The following is a 15,597-nucleotide window of genomic DNA, read 5'->3' as shown; positions in this document are numbered from 1 at the left end:
AAGCAATAATAATAATATAATGCTTGCTAACTAACGAGATATATGGATTTATTATGTTTCTCGCCGCTCTTAAAGAACAGAATATTAAGTGGTTTCTAATTCATCTCAAAATCCTAAAAAATGGAAGGTACAAGAGGACCTTGACAAGCAAAATTAAATAACAGAAAACAAAAGGTACTAATAAGCTCCTCATGTAGTTGAAGAGGCGCTTTCAAGCAGTAATATTTTAAGAAACCAGTAGTTTCTCCGAGTTACTCTCGCATCACCTGATGTAAGTAAAAGTAAAAGTAAAAGGTTAATTTCATACTCAAAAATACATGCATTTTTGAATGACTAAGGTAGAAATAGTTACCGGTTGAAAAAGAAGTATCGACAATGGACCATTTTCTACAACAGATTTTGCAAAATCGGCATGACCTAAGAACCAAGAATCTATAATGCCATTGCCAGCATCAACTCCATTGAACCATTTATCCACCAGCTCAAAATTATTTTTTCTTGCGGCCGAGAGAATAGATGCTTCGTCAACTCTTCTCTGAATATGACAAAGAATAAAACAAGGCACTTCTCCATCATTGTCTTGATCTGCTATAAATTCCCTTGCTGTCTCAAAAAGAGGCACAGTAGCTCCAGGATTGTAAGTTACATCTGTTCCTATTATTACATCAAAAGATGATGCATGCTCCTTTATAGCATTAATATCTCCCTTATCACCCCAGAATAATTTTCTTATTAAAACTTTATCAGCAGTTTCTGGGTCAAGATTACTTGATACATTCTCTTTTAGGAGCTCAAGCGATTCTACATCTCCATCTGTGGCAACTACTAGTTGTGCGGTACGAGCAGCAACCATTGAGCACACACCGGCTGAACCAGTACCTAATTCTAGAACTTTTTTACCAGTGTAAATTGAAGAATTATATGATAGTAAACTGCACATGAGACGTGCTGATTCCCACAACATCAGGCCAGTCGATTTGCACGTGTGTTGGTATTCTTTTGCAAGTGCCATTATCTTGAAGTGGTTACCCTTCACTTGTATCTCTATTGTCTGTTAAAAAAAATTTATCAATGGAAAAGGCTGATCAGCATCTCTTTCTATTTAAAGTCTCAAGGCTTTAAGTTGGTTGTTTTTGAACTAAAATTTTGATCAACAATTTTGCAAGTTCTTCTTATTTTGTTTGTTTTTAATTTCTTATTAGGAAAGCCCATCTCAGTTGATTAATTAGAATGTCTGCTATTTCCTAATTGTGATGCATTATATTCCATTATACTATTGCCAGAAATTAATAGAAATATACATAAAAAGAGAATAATTTGAAGAACCTGCCTCATGAGCAGTATGAGATATGCCAAACATGTTGCCAACATCCTCGGATATGTCAACATCATTATCATCCGCACACAACAAAGGAACCTTGGAGAACTGGACATCTCCAGTCTTCTGTTCTTTGTCATCATCATTTTCGCCAACTGGAACACAAGTGGCTGGTTTAATTTTGAAAACAGCCTGAATCCAGGACCTGTTAAAGAGAAATATACAATATTATTGGCAGAAATAATGAATTACCATTCGCATCAGTTGGATAACAATCTCATCTTTTGGGAATTTCTAATTCGTCATGTTCTTTTACCACTTCAATCCATGAACACATAACTAAATGAGAAAAAAGGCAAAAGAAAATCTAGCAAAAAAACCCGGTATCTTTCTTTCAATCAGAACCTTAGTTTCTCCTTAGCTTCTTTTTGCTCATATGGTTCCCAAATTTATGCAAGGATACAACTTATCCTAGTACAACTTGGCTAAGAGTTCAATACTTACTAAGATCCACATTTGTGAACTTAAATTAGTTTTTTTTTTTTTTTTTGCCACTACAATAAAACTACAAGCACATTAGATATGTTTGGTTGCAATATTAGAATGGCTAAATTGGAGTTTGTCTTATTAGAATAGCTTGTTCCAACTTTTTGTGAGAATAGCTTGTTCTAATAAGACAAACAAGTTTGATTCCCTATTCTAGCTATTCTAATCCAACCAAACACCGAATAGCTTGTTCTCAAGAATAGCCTAGAATTGTCAAGTTTCTGGTCTAAACAAAGGTGCTTTATTATTTAGGTATACCTTAAGAATTAGAGTATAGAATTGGTGTGATTTAATTGACAGGACAGCTGAATTGAACAAAAACTCAAGAAGTTAGTTCGAATCGAATAAAAATTGCTGTTCCCTTAATATTTTATAGCAGTAAACTTACCTGTTCATTACTAGTTCTAGCGATCTATTCTCAACTTGTTTGTTGTGGGTGCCAATTTCTACAACTTCAAACCCATTTTCCTCAAATAAATTTGTCAAAAATTCTTCAGAGAAGTAGTAAGCACGCTGCATAGATAATATTGCCGGTCATTGGATGTATTATAGAGGACACACAACAAAAAGAAAATTAAACTTTCATTTGCTTACCGTACCATCACCTCTAACATAGAAACTCTCACTAATTTGTTGCCCTTTCGAAGTAAGCCTTTCCTACAGGATATAAACATAAATAAAATTATAACAAAAGAACTCCAATTACTTTACAAAAGGCACATTAAACCACGCTAACCTGTGCAAGGTCACCAGAAGCATAATCCCGGAAAAGGACACGTCCATTTTTCTGTAGGAAGATAAAAAGAGTAAACATATGAACCTTCAGGCATCACTCTAATGGAAGTTTCATTTTGGTAACTAAATTTTCAACTTAGAACCAATTCCATTAGCATTCATAAAAGATGCTGATGCAAATCCATGTAGTCAGGCTGGCAGGACTCATTTGATGATGTGGATACTCAAAAAGGGGAAAAAAACATCTCATTTTTATTAGATGTACCATACCATCAATATTGATGTCAATGTCATCAACTTTAGCGTGGACACATCCATATCAACAATTTGGAAGTGATACGAATTTCATCCTACTTGTAGCATACTTTAATTTAACCATAGAATTAATTGGGTAGAAATTTTAAACATTAGGGGAACAATATAACTGCAAAATTTCAGGGACCAGAAAAGGAAAAGGTTGATTCTAAGGACCATTCAGACAATTTAATCCAAAAGAAATTTTAGAAAATGATTCCCTCTCCAGTCTGCACAGTGCACCAGAATGACACAAATTTAGATTTTCTTTATTTCAAAACAAGAAAACTTCACTCACACTTAAAACACATCTTATGTTTTGCAGAACCAAAGGCATCTTTTCTGGTGAAACTGCAGACAAAACAAAGATCTACTTTTCTGTTAGATGCTTCTAACCGTTTGCATATTAAAATCTTTAATATAAAATTAGTTGAATAAATTGATAACAAAATTACCATGGTTAAAATGTCAACGGACGATGGATTCATCATCTCTGCAAGACTGTCTGCTGTGATGTCACATACAAATGCATTTACGTGATTTTGTGAGTAATCCTTGTGTTGCTGCACAAAGTTCAACCAAGTAAAAGAACATATTAAGAAAATTCCCTGATCAAATGTAATGAAAAATGACATGGAATGAGTTGTACCTTGACCAAGTCAATGGCACGTGGAGAAAAGTCGCATGCATGGATAAATATACTAGGATATGTAGAAAGAAGAGGGAATATTGTGTTTCCTACTCCACACCCAACCTGCCAGTAAATATATATAGATAGTTAAACAAATAAAATAAAGTAATTATACCCACCAAAATTCATACAATTCCTAAAAAGAAAAGGCAAAGGGTACCTCTAATACAACAAGCTTTTCCCCCTCCTCGGCCTGGAAGAGCAAAGTATATGAATTACTAACCGGTACCCGATATATTAGGTTAAAGAAAAAGAGATATTTCAGAGAACAAGATAAAATTATAACCTCAAAATAGTGGCCCCATTCCTTATCTAAGTAGTGTCTGTCCTTGAAGAACTATAAAAATTACAATGTAGTTCATTAATCATCATAATGAAAAATAATCACCCAAAATATAATAAAATAGTCCCAGTCCACTTCGTGCAATTCCTTGACAGATCAAAATTAGCTTTAAGTTTCAGTGCAGTAACTTGTATCAAAACAATAATCAAATTTTGTGCATCAAAAGCTTTTTATTCAAGTAGCTAATCACCAACATTGCTTTTTGCCCAGTATAATTGCATTTGTAACTGTAATATACCTTGTCTTGATGACGCCTATAGAAGACATCCCAGTACTTCTTGGCATCTCTTTCGTATTTCTCTGTTACAAGTCAAAAATTATAATTTTTAGGTAGTCTGCTATCGACTAAAATTTTCAGCGAAAAATTTATCGAAATCAACTACAGAATTTTCCTTTCCTTTTTTATCTTTTAAACCAAGAATTGCAATTATACAAAAAAGTTCTCTTATACAATATCACAATAACCTTTCCAGAAGGCAGTAACGAGCCGACCAGAGGAGGAGGTGTTGGAAGAATAGATTTGAATCTTCTTCCCTTCCTTCTCCTCCAACGCCATTAGCATCCAAAATCAATTTTAAGGAAAGATAATACGATACAACAAAATAGAGATTGCGAACCAATTCAAAGTTCAGTTTAATAAAATTTGGAGGGGCTCGACCGCTCGAAGGAGCGGGTGGGAGGGGCGGCGGCGGGTATCTGGGAGCAATGTTGCATGTAACCGCGCTCGCGATCGAAGCAACACTACTCTTAACTAAGCCGGATCGAGTTTCTCAATCTTCACCCAAACCCGATCCGATCGGCCTGTAACGGACTCAATTGGGCTGTCATAAGCCCAAATTTAAAAGTAAATCCAATAAAGAAACGGATTGTTATGTTATGTTATGTTATTCTGACGTGGACGAAGGTTTAATAATTAGAGTAAAGATGTTGTTCCCCTTGAATCTGTCCCCTATCTGTCCCTCTAACAACTTTCTTTTTTTGTTCTCTCACGTGGTCAAAACCCACCCTCTTCAATCTTCAATCTTCTCACGTGACGAGGAGAGCGCGGTGCACCGTCGAGATCCGGCGAGGAGAGCGTGGTGCACCGTCGAGATCTGACGATGAGAGCATGGTGCACCGTCAAGATTCGGCGGAGAGAGCGTGGTGCACCATTGGAGGGGGTCCATGCTAGCCCAACGAAGGTTGTCACAATGCAACATATGAATACTTCATTAGTTAGATATGAATACTTCAGTTGTTAGATATGCGTACTTCATGTTACATATGAATACTTCTTGGAAGAGGTGGGATGAGAGAGATGAATCTGACTTTGAATTTTGAATTGTATAAATTATTTCGAACATGTATGAATACTTCGTAATCGTCAGTATGAATAATTCTTTAGTTAGACATGAATACTTCATTGTTTTAGATATGCATACTAGTCTGTTGAGAATATTTCTTGGTCCCAATCTGGGCAGGTGTGAATATTATTAGTGTCAGATGTGAATATTGTTAGTGTCATGTGTGAATACTTTATTAGTTAGATATGAATAGTTATATATATGAATATTTCATTTGTTATATATTGAGTACTTCATTAGTTAGATATGAATACTTCATTTGTTAGATATGCATACTTCATGTTAGATATGAATACTTCTTGGAAGAGGTGGGTGAGAGAGATGAATTTGACAATGAATTTTGAATTGTATAAATTATTTTGAACATGTATGAATACTTCGTAATCATCAGTATGAATACTTCTTGGAAGAGGTGGGGTGAGAGATGAATCTGACTTTGAATTTGAATTGTATAAATTATTTCAAACATGTATGAATACTTCATAATCGTCAGTATGAATACTTCATTTGTTTAGATATGAATACTTCTTTATTTAGATATGAATAATATATAGTTTCGCTGTAGTGGTCCCCAATCTTGGCAAATGTCGCTTTCAGACGATTGCGGTCCCCAATCCAGGTTGTCACAAGACGTCAGCGGCCCCCCTGGTTGTTACTGGTCCCCTCCAGCTTGTGTTTACATATGACAAATGTTTATGATAATAAGTATGAATACTATAAATTCGTAGGTATGAATACTATATGTTTTGACTATTAATAAAATAGCATTAATCTTGCTCTTTGGTGGTAGTTAGCACGTTTTAACTATTTTTTTTGTCTTTTAGTGCGGGGGACAGATAGGGGACTGAAATAGGGGGATTGTTAGTCGATCCCTAATAATTAATACCAAGTTGCATATGCTCCAGGTCCAGCCCTTTTATTCTTTCTTGATACAACACATAGGGCTTGTTAGTTTCCTTAACAAAGCCGTGACAGTGAAATGAGTTGCGAAATATCTGGCAAAATGCTTTCCGAAAACAAATCTCCAAGCAAATAGAGACGACTGACACCTTGTTTCGATGAAGAGTAGAGGAAGGGAGAGAATGGAAAGAAAATAAAATTTTTCATCGAATCGTGTTTGGTTGACAAAATTATATCAGAGATGAAAAGTACAGGAGATGAAAGGTTTAACCTTATATCATTGTAATTAATAGAATCGGTTTTCCTTCCAATTTAGAGTGTAATGGATGAAAATAAATTTTGTTACAAATATTTTTAGAAAAAATAACACAAATGTCCAACTCTATATCTTATCAATATAATTCTCATACAAGTTTTTTTATCACAAACCTACAACAGTAATCAAATTTCTCATTAATCTTCTAAATTTTAATCAATCAAACAAGAAAATAAAACAGAAAGGAAAGTTAAATTTATTTTCTCTCATTAATCATCAGATAAAAGTTGCAGCTATATATCTTATTCCTCATTAATCTTCATTAATCACTCTCGAATTATACCTGAATCATGAATTTTTATGTGTATATGTACTAATGGTTATATTTACTGAAAGAAATTTACAAACGAGGGCAAAGCTGTAATTAAGCTATTAGGTCTAACTTTACATAAGAACAGATGAAAGCACAGTGTAAATAACCAGTGAACAGAAGACAAAAATAACCTGTCAATATCACAATCCTTTAGTTAATGCTAAAATTAATTAAGGTTAATTCAGTAAATCTAATTAAGCAAGAAGCCAAAAGTTCTTATGAGTCTTGGTGTTGAGAACATAGCCAGCACTGTGTTTCTTCTGAACTGCGATGCAGAGGCACTTGCTTTGCTCGATCAAGAACTCTGCGAGGTCGGGACCTTTCATCGACATGCTTCCACTTAGCTTGGACCTACCAAGGATATGATATAATCATATATATCTCACATATATAATTGAAGATATTCATGTTTCAATTGTGTGCGCGCGCGCGGGTACGTATATATGTGCCATATGTTTTGGTACCTACTCATAGTTCTATGATTTCAATGGAAATCGATGGATATATATATATTCCAATACTTTCAAAAAGATTTAAAATTTTCATATAGAAAAAGAAGTAATTTTGACCCCCGTTGCTATCCGCTTATTTTTATTTGAAATGTACAATACTTTTGTGAAATTACAGTAAAAAGTTTCCAATATACTTTTGTAAATTTTCTAATTCGCTGATTTGTACATATGAGCGTGTGATGTTAATTTATATATATTTTCATTTTAAAGTTCAAATTGTCAATTTAAATTTTAGCATTTTTTTAGAATGTACTTAAAAATCAAATTTTATTTATCTTGAAATGTAATCGACGACCAAATTTTATATTTTTATTTTTTAGATAGATATAAAATTACTTAATCTAAATATTATCGATCATTTGAAATACGGATTTTATATCTATCTAAAAACTAGTTAACTTGTTTATGGAATATAAAAAAAGTTGATCAGCAGGTACATTTTATTTGAATATCGTGTTGAGAGATTCAGAATTTGTTTAGACTTTAAAAACAAAGATAAAAATTCATAACACAAAATAATATGTAATGTATATCAGCTAACCTCATCCTGTCATCCATGCTGCAACTTTTTGAAAAAATTAGATATTTAAGAGTGTATATAATTAGTATTAGAATATTAAAGTAGTTTGAAGAATTTTGTAAAAATAAAATAGTAAATTCAGAAATTAAAATCATTTGACTTGTTATAAATATATTTTTAATAATAAAATTATTAATAGGAATTTAAATCTACTAACTTTATAAAAAAAAAAACAAAATTTGAAACGGATGTTTTCAATTTTTGTAAAAAGGAGAATCGATCATACATACCCAATGAAAGAGCTTCTGCGTTGGCCAATAACAATCATATCGACATTGCGGCGATTCGCCTCGGTGAGTATCGTGGTGGCTTTGTCCCTCTCTTCCATGTCAATTGTCTCTATGTTCACCTGCACTGTCGGCTGCCTCGCCTGACACATGGCCTTCATTGTCGCAAGAAATTCATACTCTCCACCAATTCCTCTTCCCTCGACCTCGGTGGCCCCCGTCGATGGCCGTCGTAAGAATGATGAGAACGAAGAGGATGAGCTTCCCCGGCGAAATCCGACAGCAGTTGTTGCCTCGACATGGAGGAGAATAACCTCATCTTTTTCTAGAATTGCGTGGGATAAAGCCCATTCGAGTGCACTGGTTGTCTCACGCCCTGGATCGGCCACCACCATGACACACCGCTTTCCAGGTGGTGCATTGCTGGATCCAGGCCCAGCCGTGAACTTAAGAGTTGCAATGGTTGCCACAGAAATTATTGATTAAACAAAAAATAATTTAGGAGGAAAGGAAAACATGGATGGGAGAATGTGTGTCAAGGGGGGAAAAAGGAAAAACAGGCGAAGAACAATGACAACAAAAAGTGTCTGGTAGAGACTTGTTTTTGGTTTGTAGATAATTTTGGATAGTTCTTGTTCGTTTGTCGCAATGGCATGTGTTAAGCTACAAAGATATTACCAAATATTTGAATCCATTATTTGCCAAAAATAAATAATGGAATCCACCATTATCAACATCAGTATGCTAATTTTAGCGTGCTAGTTAGATTGTTTTGTCATTAAACACATAAAAGAATCATATTTCCAAGAAATATTGATCTATATGTATTTTCTGGTGAATCAAATGGCTTTGTGACTATTATTTTTATTTTTATTAGTATTATTTTATATTATTTTTACTACTATTTTATGTGAATTTGGTTGTGTTTTATTTCTAGTCTGCTCTAATATGTTTGAGAATAAAAACTTAATTATTGTTATTATGTAATTTAGTCGATATGCTTAATTAAAAAAATTATAGTGAAAAATCTAGCAATGAAATTAACAATTTTTTTGAAGAAAAATAGACAGTCATCGATTTTATATATATAAACCACAAGCTAAAAAGAGGTACCAGAAAATGATATCGACTTCTACAGTCACGGGCGGACCTAGTGTTGATTTCGGTTTTGCCTCCCCCTCTCCCCCCCCCCCCCCCCCCCCCGAAAATTAGGTTGCCCCTCTCTGCAAAAAAAAGAGGTCAAGTTCTTTATCTTAATTGCTGGTGAGAATAAATCACTCTTTCTCTTCGAATTTTGTAGTTCTAAAAATTCTTTTTTTTAGGCTAATTTTCAGATAACAAAGGAGGGAGAAGAATCTTATAAATGGGTCTCACATGTCATTGACCCAATAGAATTATTCTTGTTATATTTTAATTTTTGCATAGGCTTGGTTTATGGTAAGCCCATGGTTTTTTCATACTTTGGTTTATGTGGTGTGGGTGTATCCAAAATGAAGGGGTCACATTAAATGAGGAATTCAAATTAATTCAAATGGTGGCTCTATGACAGTGGGCCCCACTGGTCAGATTGTCATCTAACACATCCAAATTGCACCCAAATGTGCGTTAAATCTTGTAAAATCCATATAAAATCAACCGTTTGGAGGTTTTTCGCGTTTTTCTTATTGAAATTCTGCGTTTAACACGTAGAACATTATTATGAATTCTATTTTCAATAAATTAAAATCTCATTTTTGTAAATTTTAAAAAATTAGATTTTAAGGCATTGAATCGACTCGATAAGCTAATGGGTTTGATTCCCATAAGATATTTTAATCTGATTTTTGCCCCTTCCTAGCAAAAATCATGCGTCTGCCCCTGTCCACAGCTAAGTTTTACAGTAATTCTTACAACATACCACAACTACATCTACTTGTAAAATTCTAGAGAAATCAGAAATATCAGAATGCAAACCAAAACATGTTCAATAAGGGCATGTTCGGATTTTACTGTTCGCGTGGGAAAAAAAAAATTCACTCGGACTGAATTTTTTTTCCCACGTGAACAGTAAAATTTAGTTCAAAAATTTTGCAATCCCGTTCCTATTCCTATTCCCGTCCGTCTGCCGAACACGCCCTAAAATAACAAGCACTGAAGTATTGATACTACTAAAATCTAATAGCAGAAACTTGTCAGTCTGAGTCATCTTCAACTCTTGAGATCTATTTGCCATACATTAGACACGATCACTGAAGTATTGTTTTCAGCCTCCAAACTCATGATAATGTGATAATGTCCAACATGTCCTATGGTCCTCTGATTCTGCCATAGCGCTATGAAAATAATAATAGAATGATTCTAATGTACACTCTTAAGTTTTTGTGTGTATTTTATATTAGTGTAAATCTAGAATAATAGAATGTAAGTAATTTTCAATAATATATTAAATTGTGTATTTTTATATACAAAATTGTGTCGAAAATTCAATCTAAATATGTATACATTTAATACAAATTAAAATAAAGTGTGTATATCCAAGGTTTAAATAGTGTTTATGGCGTCATAGCGGAACGGTTGAAAAAACGATGTTATTTCCATATTACGCTGCTATAGCGCCATAGTTTTCAAGATTCAAAAACGCTATAGTGCTACTGTAGCACGTTATTTAGAACTCTAATATATGAGGAGGGTTCAAATGCCTCTATTTTTTGTGCCTCCACCATGTCTCTATTTTTTAAAACTTTAATAACTCAAAATTTAAAACTTAAAAGCCAAAATAAAACCGTTGGATATGATCTAGATCATTTTCTCTATGTGCTCATAAAATATTATGGCATTTTAATTTTATTTTAGTTGTCATCAAGAGCTTGTAAAAAACATACTAATGTGAATAATTTCTAGACGTTGATTTTTTAACTTATTGATTCACATAAAAAAAATTGAAATGTAATAACTTTTATGAGCGTATAGAGAAAATAACATAGATCACATCTAACGGTTTTATTTTGACTTTTAAGTTTTAAATTTTGAGTTATTAAAGTTTTAAAAAATAGAGACATAGTGGAGGCACAAAAAATTAAGGCATTTAAACCCTCCTCCTAATATATATAAATCGACTAAATACACTTTTATGAGTATAAAAATAATATTATATTTCTCGACTTTAAATTTTAGTGATAAAATATACGTTGGAGTTGCAGTAAATTTACCTTTTACAATACTATGGAGTGGTCAAATGAAAGTTGCTCTGTTCATTAGCACCATGTTATTCGGCAACAGAATATCGAATCTGTAGAAATCTGCGGCACAGCAATTTCTTAGGATGGGTAATGAATTATTATTTAGCTGTTGAGTATCTACATCCCAGCAACTCAAATGAGTTTTTAAATAACTATTAATCACTTTTTAAAAATTATAATATCTAAAGTTTCTAACTCTCACATCTCTGAAACTAAGTTTAGAGTTTCTATTAAATCACATCAGCAATAAATTAAGAAGGAGAAGAAATTTGAGCCAATCATTTGGCCATCAAAAGTATCTGCATCCTTTAAACTCTTGGAGTTTCTAATCTGACGTGACAATTTCTAACCCAATTTTAGAGATGTGAGAGAGTTTCTTATTTAAAAACTATGCAGTAAAGTTTATTATTAAGAAACTGTTTATAAACTCCATGATGATCAAATGATTTGCTCAAATTACTTCTCATTTTTAATTTATTGCTGACGTGGTTTAATAGAAACTCTAAACTTAGTTTCAGGGATGTGAGAGTTAGAAACTTTAGAGATCATAATTTCTAAAAACTGGTTAACAGTTATTTAGAAATTTATTTGAGTTGCTGAGATATAGATGCTCAGTAGGTAAATAATAATTTTCTTAATCAAACCACATCTTGGTTCTCTGTGATTATTCTTTTTAGAATTATGTCGCCGTTTTAACTTAATTTGGTCAATTAATATTTTCTTTTTTCTGTTTATCTATTGAAAATATTTGGTCAGTTGGTACCTATAAACCACTTAAAAGTAGTAGAAGTATGATGTTTTTTAACTCACCAAGAGACGAGTTTAACTTTAAAATCTATCAGATTGACATCAAATAATGAATAAAATCATTAAAACTGATCTACTTATGAGCAATATATCTACAATTACATTCTAAATTTATAAAATTTTAAATTAATTTAATATAAAGTTAGGTAGTTAAGAAATAATGAAATTATAGTAATAAAATTAATTTATAAATTTTCATTATACTAAATTAATTTGAAATTTTATAAATTTTGTATGTGAAAATATCACTTGTAAAGTATATCAGTTTCAACAATTTAAAATTATTGTTTGAAGTCATGAATTCGATAGATCTTGAAATTAAACTCACCAAGAGACTCGGTGAGCTTAAGAACGTCCAAATTCTACTCCAGTTAAAATGTCAAAATTGTATAATGTTTAATAAGAGTGTTTTATGGACCGGAATTTGAGGAAAATCATGGATTTTGTAGTCTAGTTAAGCGCCCAAATAATATATTCTTATAATTGCGTAACAATTAAATAAACATTAGTTTATAATAAAATCAGCGGATATTCACTATTTCTGATTTAAAAAAAAAAAGGTTGGTGACTGGTGAGCTCGTGTTTGATCTACATCCTTATCATATGGCCCATTGCAAAAAGTTAATTTGACCCCTAAAAGTTAAGGGCGTGTTCGGCCAGATCACTATTCACGTGGGAAAAAAAAAATTCAGTTCAACTGAATTTTTTTTTTTTCCCACGGGAACAGTGTTTTTCAGTTCAAATCCCGCGCCCGCGCCCATTCCCATTTGTCGGCCGAACACGCCCTTAAAAAAGAAATCGAAAAGAAAAATAAAAAAGATAGTAAAACTATATATTTTGCAATGGGAAACAAATTTCCTCTTTAAAATAATTGAGATTCACTTCTTCCGCTGTTAATTTTTTTTTTTAATAAACTGTACATTGCAAGGAATTCACATCAAAATGTTATTCCATATTTTATAACATACTGAATTACAGAAACTAGGCACAGCTCATCTAATTTAAAGCAAATGTAATAGATAGATCTGTTAACAGTATTGTTAGGTGGATTATTTATGACTTGGTAAGTGATCTGATGCGCATAATTCTCTCACTCTGATTTGGCTATAGATGTATCTCTATTTTCTCATAGACTGAATTTGAAAATTTAAATTAGAATGACGGAAACTTAAAAATACATAATGTGTGGAGATTTGAAATCAAGTTTCAGTAACAACAAAGTGAAATGTTAACCACTAACATATATAAGCACTCATTGAATATTTTAGGGTTTAGGGTTTTAGAACTTGGGATGAAGGAATATATAAAAACTTAAATATCAAGAAATGATTAGTAAAGTCAGCAGTGTTAAGCGAGCCGAAATATAAAGATAGGAAGAGTGTAAAAACTTAATAAAGTCATTTTCATCAAGTCAGCTAGCCAAAATATATGAAAACTTATAAAAAAAAAAAATTCAATTAAATTTTTCTGAACTCTCAAAATTACAATTGATGTGCTCAATATAGCACCCTCTAATATTTTTAATGTAATGAAAATGACTTAACTCGATGACTTGATTGTAAATCCACCTTGCTTCCTCTTCCTTACCAACCTCGAAATCAAATCGTCTGCTCCCTGAGGGGCAGAAAATTCTTGTCCCCAGAGTCTCTGCTGGGTGGGACCGGTTAGGTTATTGTTTAAGGATTTAACTATTGTTACTGTTTTTAAATGGGCCCCACCCGCAGAGACTCTGGGGACAGGAATTTCCTGCCCCCGGAGGACCGACGATTCGATCTCACCAACCTCTTGCTTGATGAGCGGTATCCATCTTTCTTGAAACATTCATTTGTCTTTTTTGACCCAGCGAGCGTAAAGAGCGAGCCGTTATTTAGAAGACATCAATTTCTAAAAATATATTATATAGTCTCAATTAATTATTATTCTAAAATCCCAGCAGTACTCTTTCTCTATGGTCCCCACTAATTATATAGTTCCCCTTTCAAAGTCCCGGCACTAATTCCGCATCAATCTTTCTCTAACAAAAATAGTTGATATCATAAAAATAAATACTTCAATGCATAGATATAAATACTTTATGTGTCTAAATATTAATACTTTCTGTGTCATATAAAAAAAATACTTATATATTTATACCTTCGTAGATGTAAATACTTAGAAGATAAGATATTAGCACTTAAAAAAGTAAGATGTTAATACTTTGATGTGTAACTTGTTATGATAATCTCTTTTCGAGTTCCCCAATCATTCCCGCATCAACTTTCCTTTAATAAACATAGTTGATCTCATAGGTATAAATACTTCAGTGTATAAGTATAAATACTTTCAATATTTAGATATTAATACTTTCAGTGTCATATGTAAAAAAATACTTGCAAAGGTATAAATACTTGTATGGCGAGGTATAAACACTTGCGTGACGACGAGCCTAAAAGTACGTCATCATGGATCTCATTTGGAAGAGAAAATTGCATAAATATTAATACTTTAAAAAAAATTCAAATTGTGGAGTTTTTGTAGTTCTCATAGGAAGTTATATTTATACATTTAATTTTTGGTGATCCCCGGGTACTGTAGCGCGGGTACTGTAGCGCGGGTATTGTTATCTTGGTGCTACATAATCCACACAATAAAAAATTGTTCACATCATAAATATAAATACTTCTGTATATAGGTATAAATACTTTCGTTCATAGGTATTAATACTTAGGAAAAAAAATTCGAAATGTGCAGTTAAATTTTAATATTTAATTTTCGGTGGTCCCCCTACGGGTACAGTGTGGGTACTGTAGCGCGGGTACTATTATCAGCTCCCAAATAAGAAATGGTGGGAAAAAAAAAATCATAGCCGGAGAAGGTAGGTGTGAGGGGTCCCCTCCCCCGGATTATAATTTCCAAGACAATTATTATGTATCTTCTTCAACAACACGGAATTATTGCGTTAGAGAGATAGTGTCAGCACATGAGTGCTATTTTACGCTTCAGAAAAGCCAAACAGTATTTGTTATGTTCGAATCATAATCATCAATTGATCATCTAATCTTAATTACAGGTAACAAATCAAATTGGAACAAAGAATAAGCAAAATCCGGTTCGTCTGCATTAAATCGAACGGACAGACGAACCAGCAGCAAAACCATGTTCGTCAATGCGCGAACAGCAGACGAAACGAAACACATCTGGCAGTGCCACTCCCACAAATGTATCCAATGTTAAATTGTTAATGCCTGAGTGAAAATAAGTAAATAACAGATCGTCCAAATCTTATTTCATATGTCATATATTAAATAATATATTATTGTGTCTCATACAACAATAACACTGAACTATATTAAATAAAATCTGAACAAATTACTATTATAATTTTTTTATATTATTTAATATTATGAATAAATAAAAATGGGGAAACCTACCCATTAGGGCATTAGGCCATTACCTATTTACCTGAGTCCCAGAC

General features: G+C 32.8%; 2 protein-coding genes across 2 annotated transcripts; both read right to left on the bottom strand.

Annotated features, from left to right (window-relative positions):
* LOC144567347 (S-adenosyl-L-methionine-dependent methyltransferases superfamily protein) lies at window positions 1-4,635 on the bottom strand. Its single transcript, XM_078317462.1, has 13 exons — window positions 4,393-4,635; window positions 4,166-4,227; window positions 3,871-3,921; window positions 3,745-3,777; window positions 3,543-3,647; window positions 3,349-3,456; window positions 3,192-3,263; window positions 2,601-2,651; window positions 2,459-2,521; window positions 2,253-2,377; window positions 1,331-1,523; window positions 353-1,051; window positions 1-266 (listed from the first exon to the last, which is right to left on the bottom strand). The coding sequence occupies exons 1-13, from the start codon at window positions 4,487-4,489 to the stop codon at window positions 252-254; spliced, it is 1,674 nt and encodes a 557-aa protein (XP_078173588.1). The 5' UTR covers window positions 4,490-4,635; the 3' UTR covers window positions 1-251.
* Window positions 4,636-6,840: 2,205 nt separating this feature from the next.
* LOC144567726 (Adenine nucleotide alpha hydrolases-like superfamily protein) lies at window positions 6,841-8,676 on the bottom strand. Its single transcript, XM_078317891.1, has 2 exons — window positions 8,122-8,676; window positions 6,841-7,150 (listed from the first exon to the last, which is right to left on the bottom strand). The coding sequence occupies exons 1-2, from the start codon at window positions 8,511-8,513 to the stop codon at window positions 6,994-6,996; spliced, it is 549 nt and encodes a 182-aa protein (XP_078174017.1). The 5' UTR covers window positions 8,514-8,676; the 3' UTR covers window positions 6,841-6,993.
* Window positions 8,677-15,597: the final 6,921 nt, after the last annotated feature.

This window comes from Carex rostrata, chromosome 16, assembly GCF_964058835.1.
Source record: "Carex rostrata chromosome 16, lpCarRost1.2, whole genome shotgun sequence".
Taxonomy (NCBI): domain Eukaryota; kingdom Viridiplantae; phylum Streptophyta; class Magnoliopsida; order Poales; family Cyperaceae; genus Carex; species Carex rostrata.
This window is presented reverse-complemented; position numbering and strand designations above follow the sequence as displayed.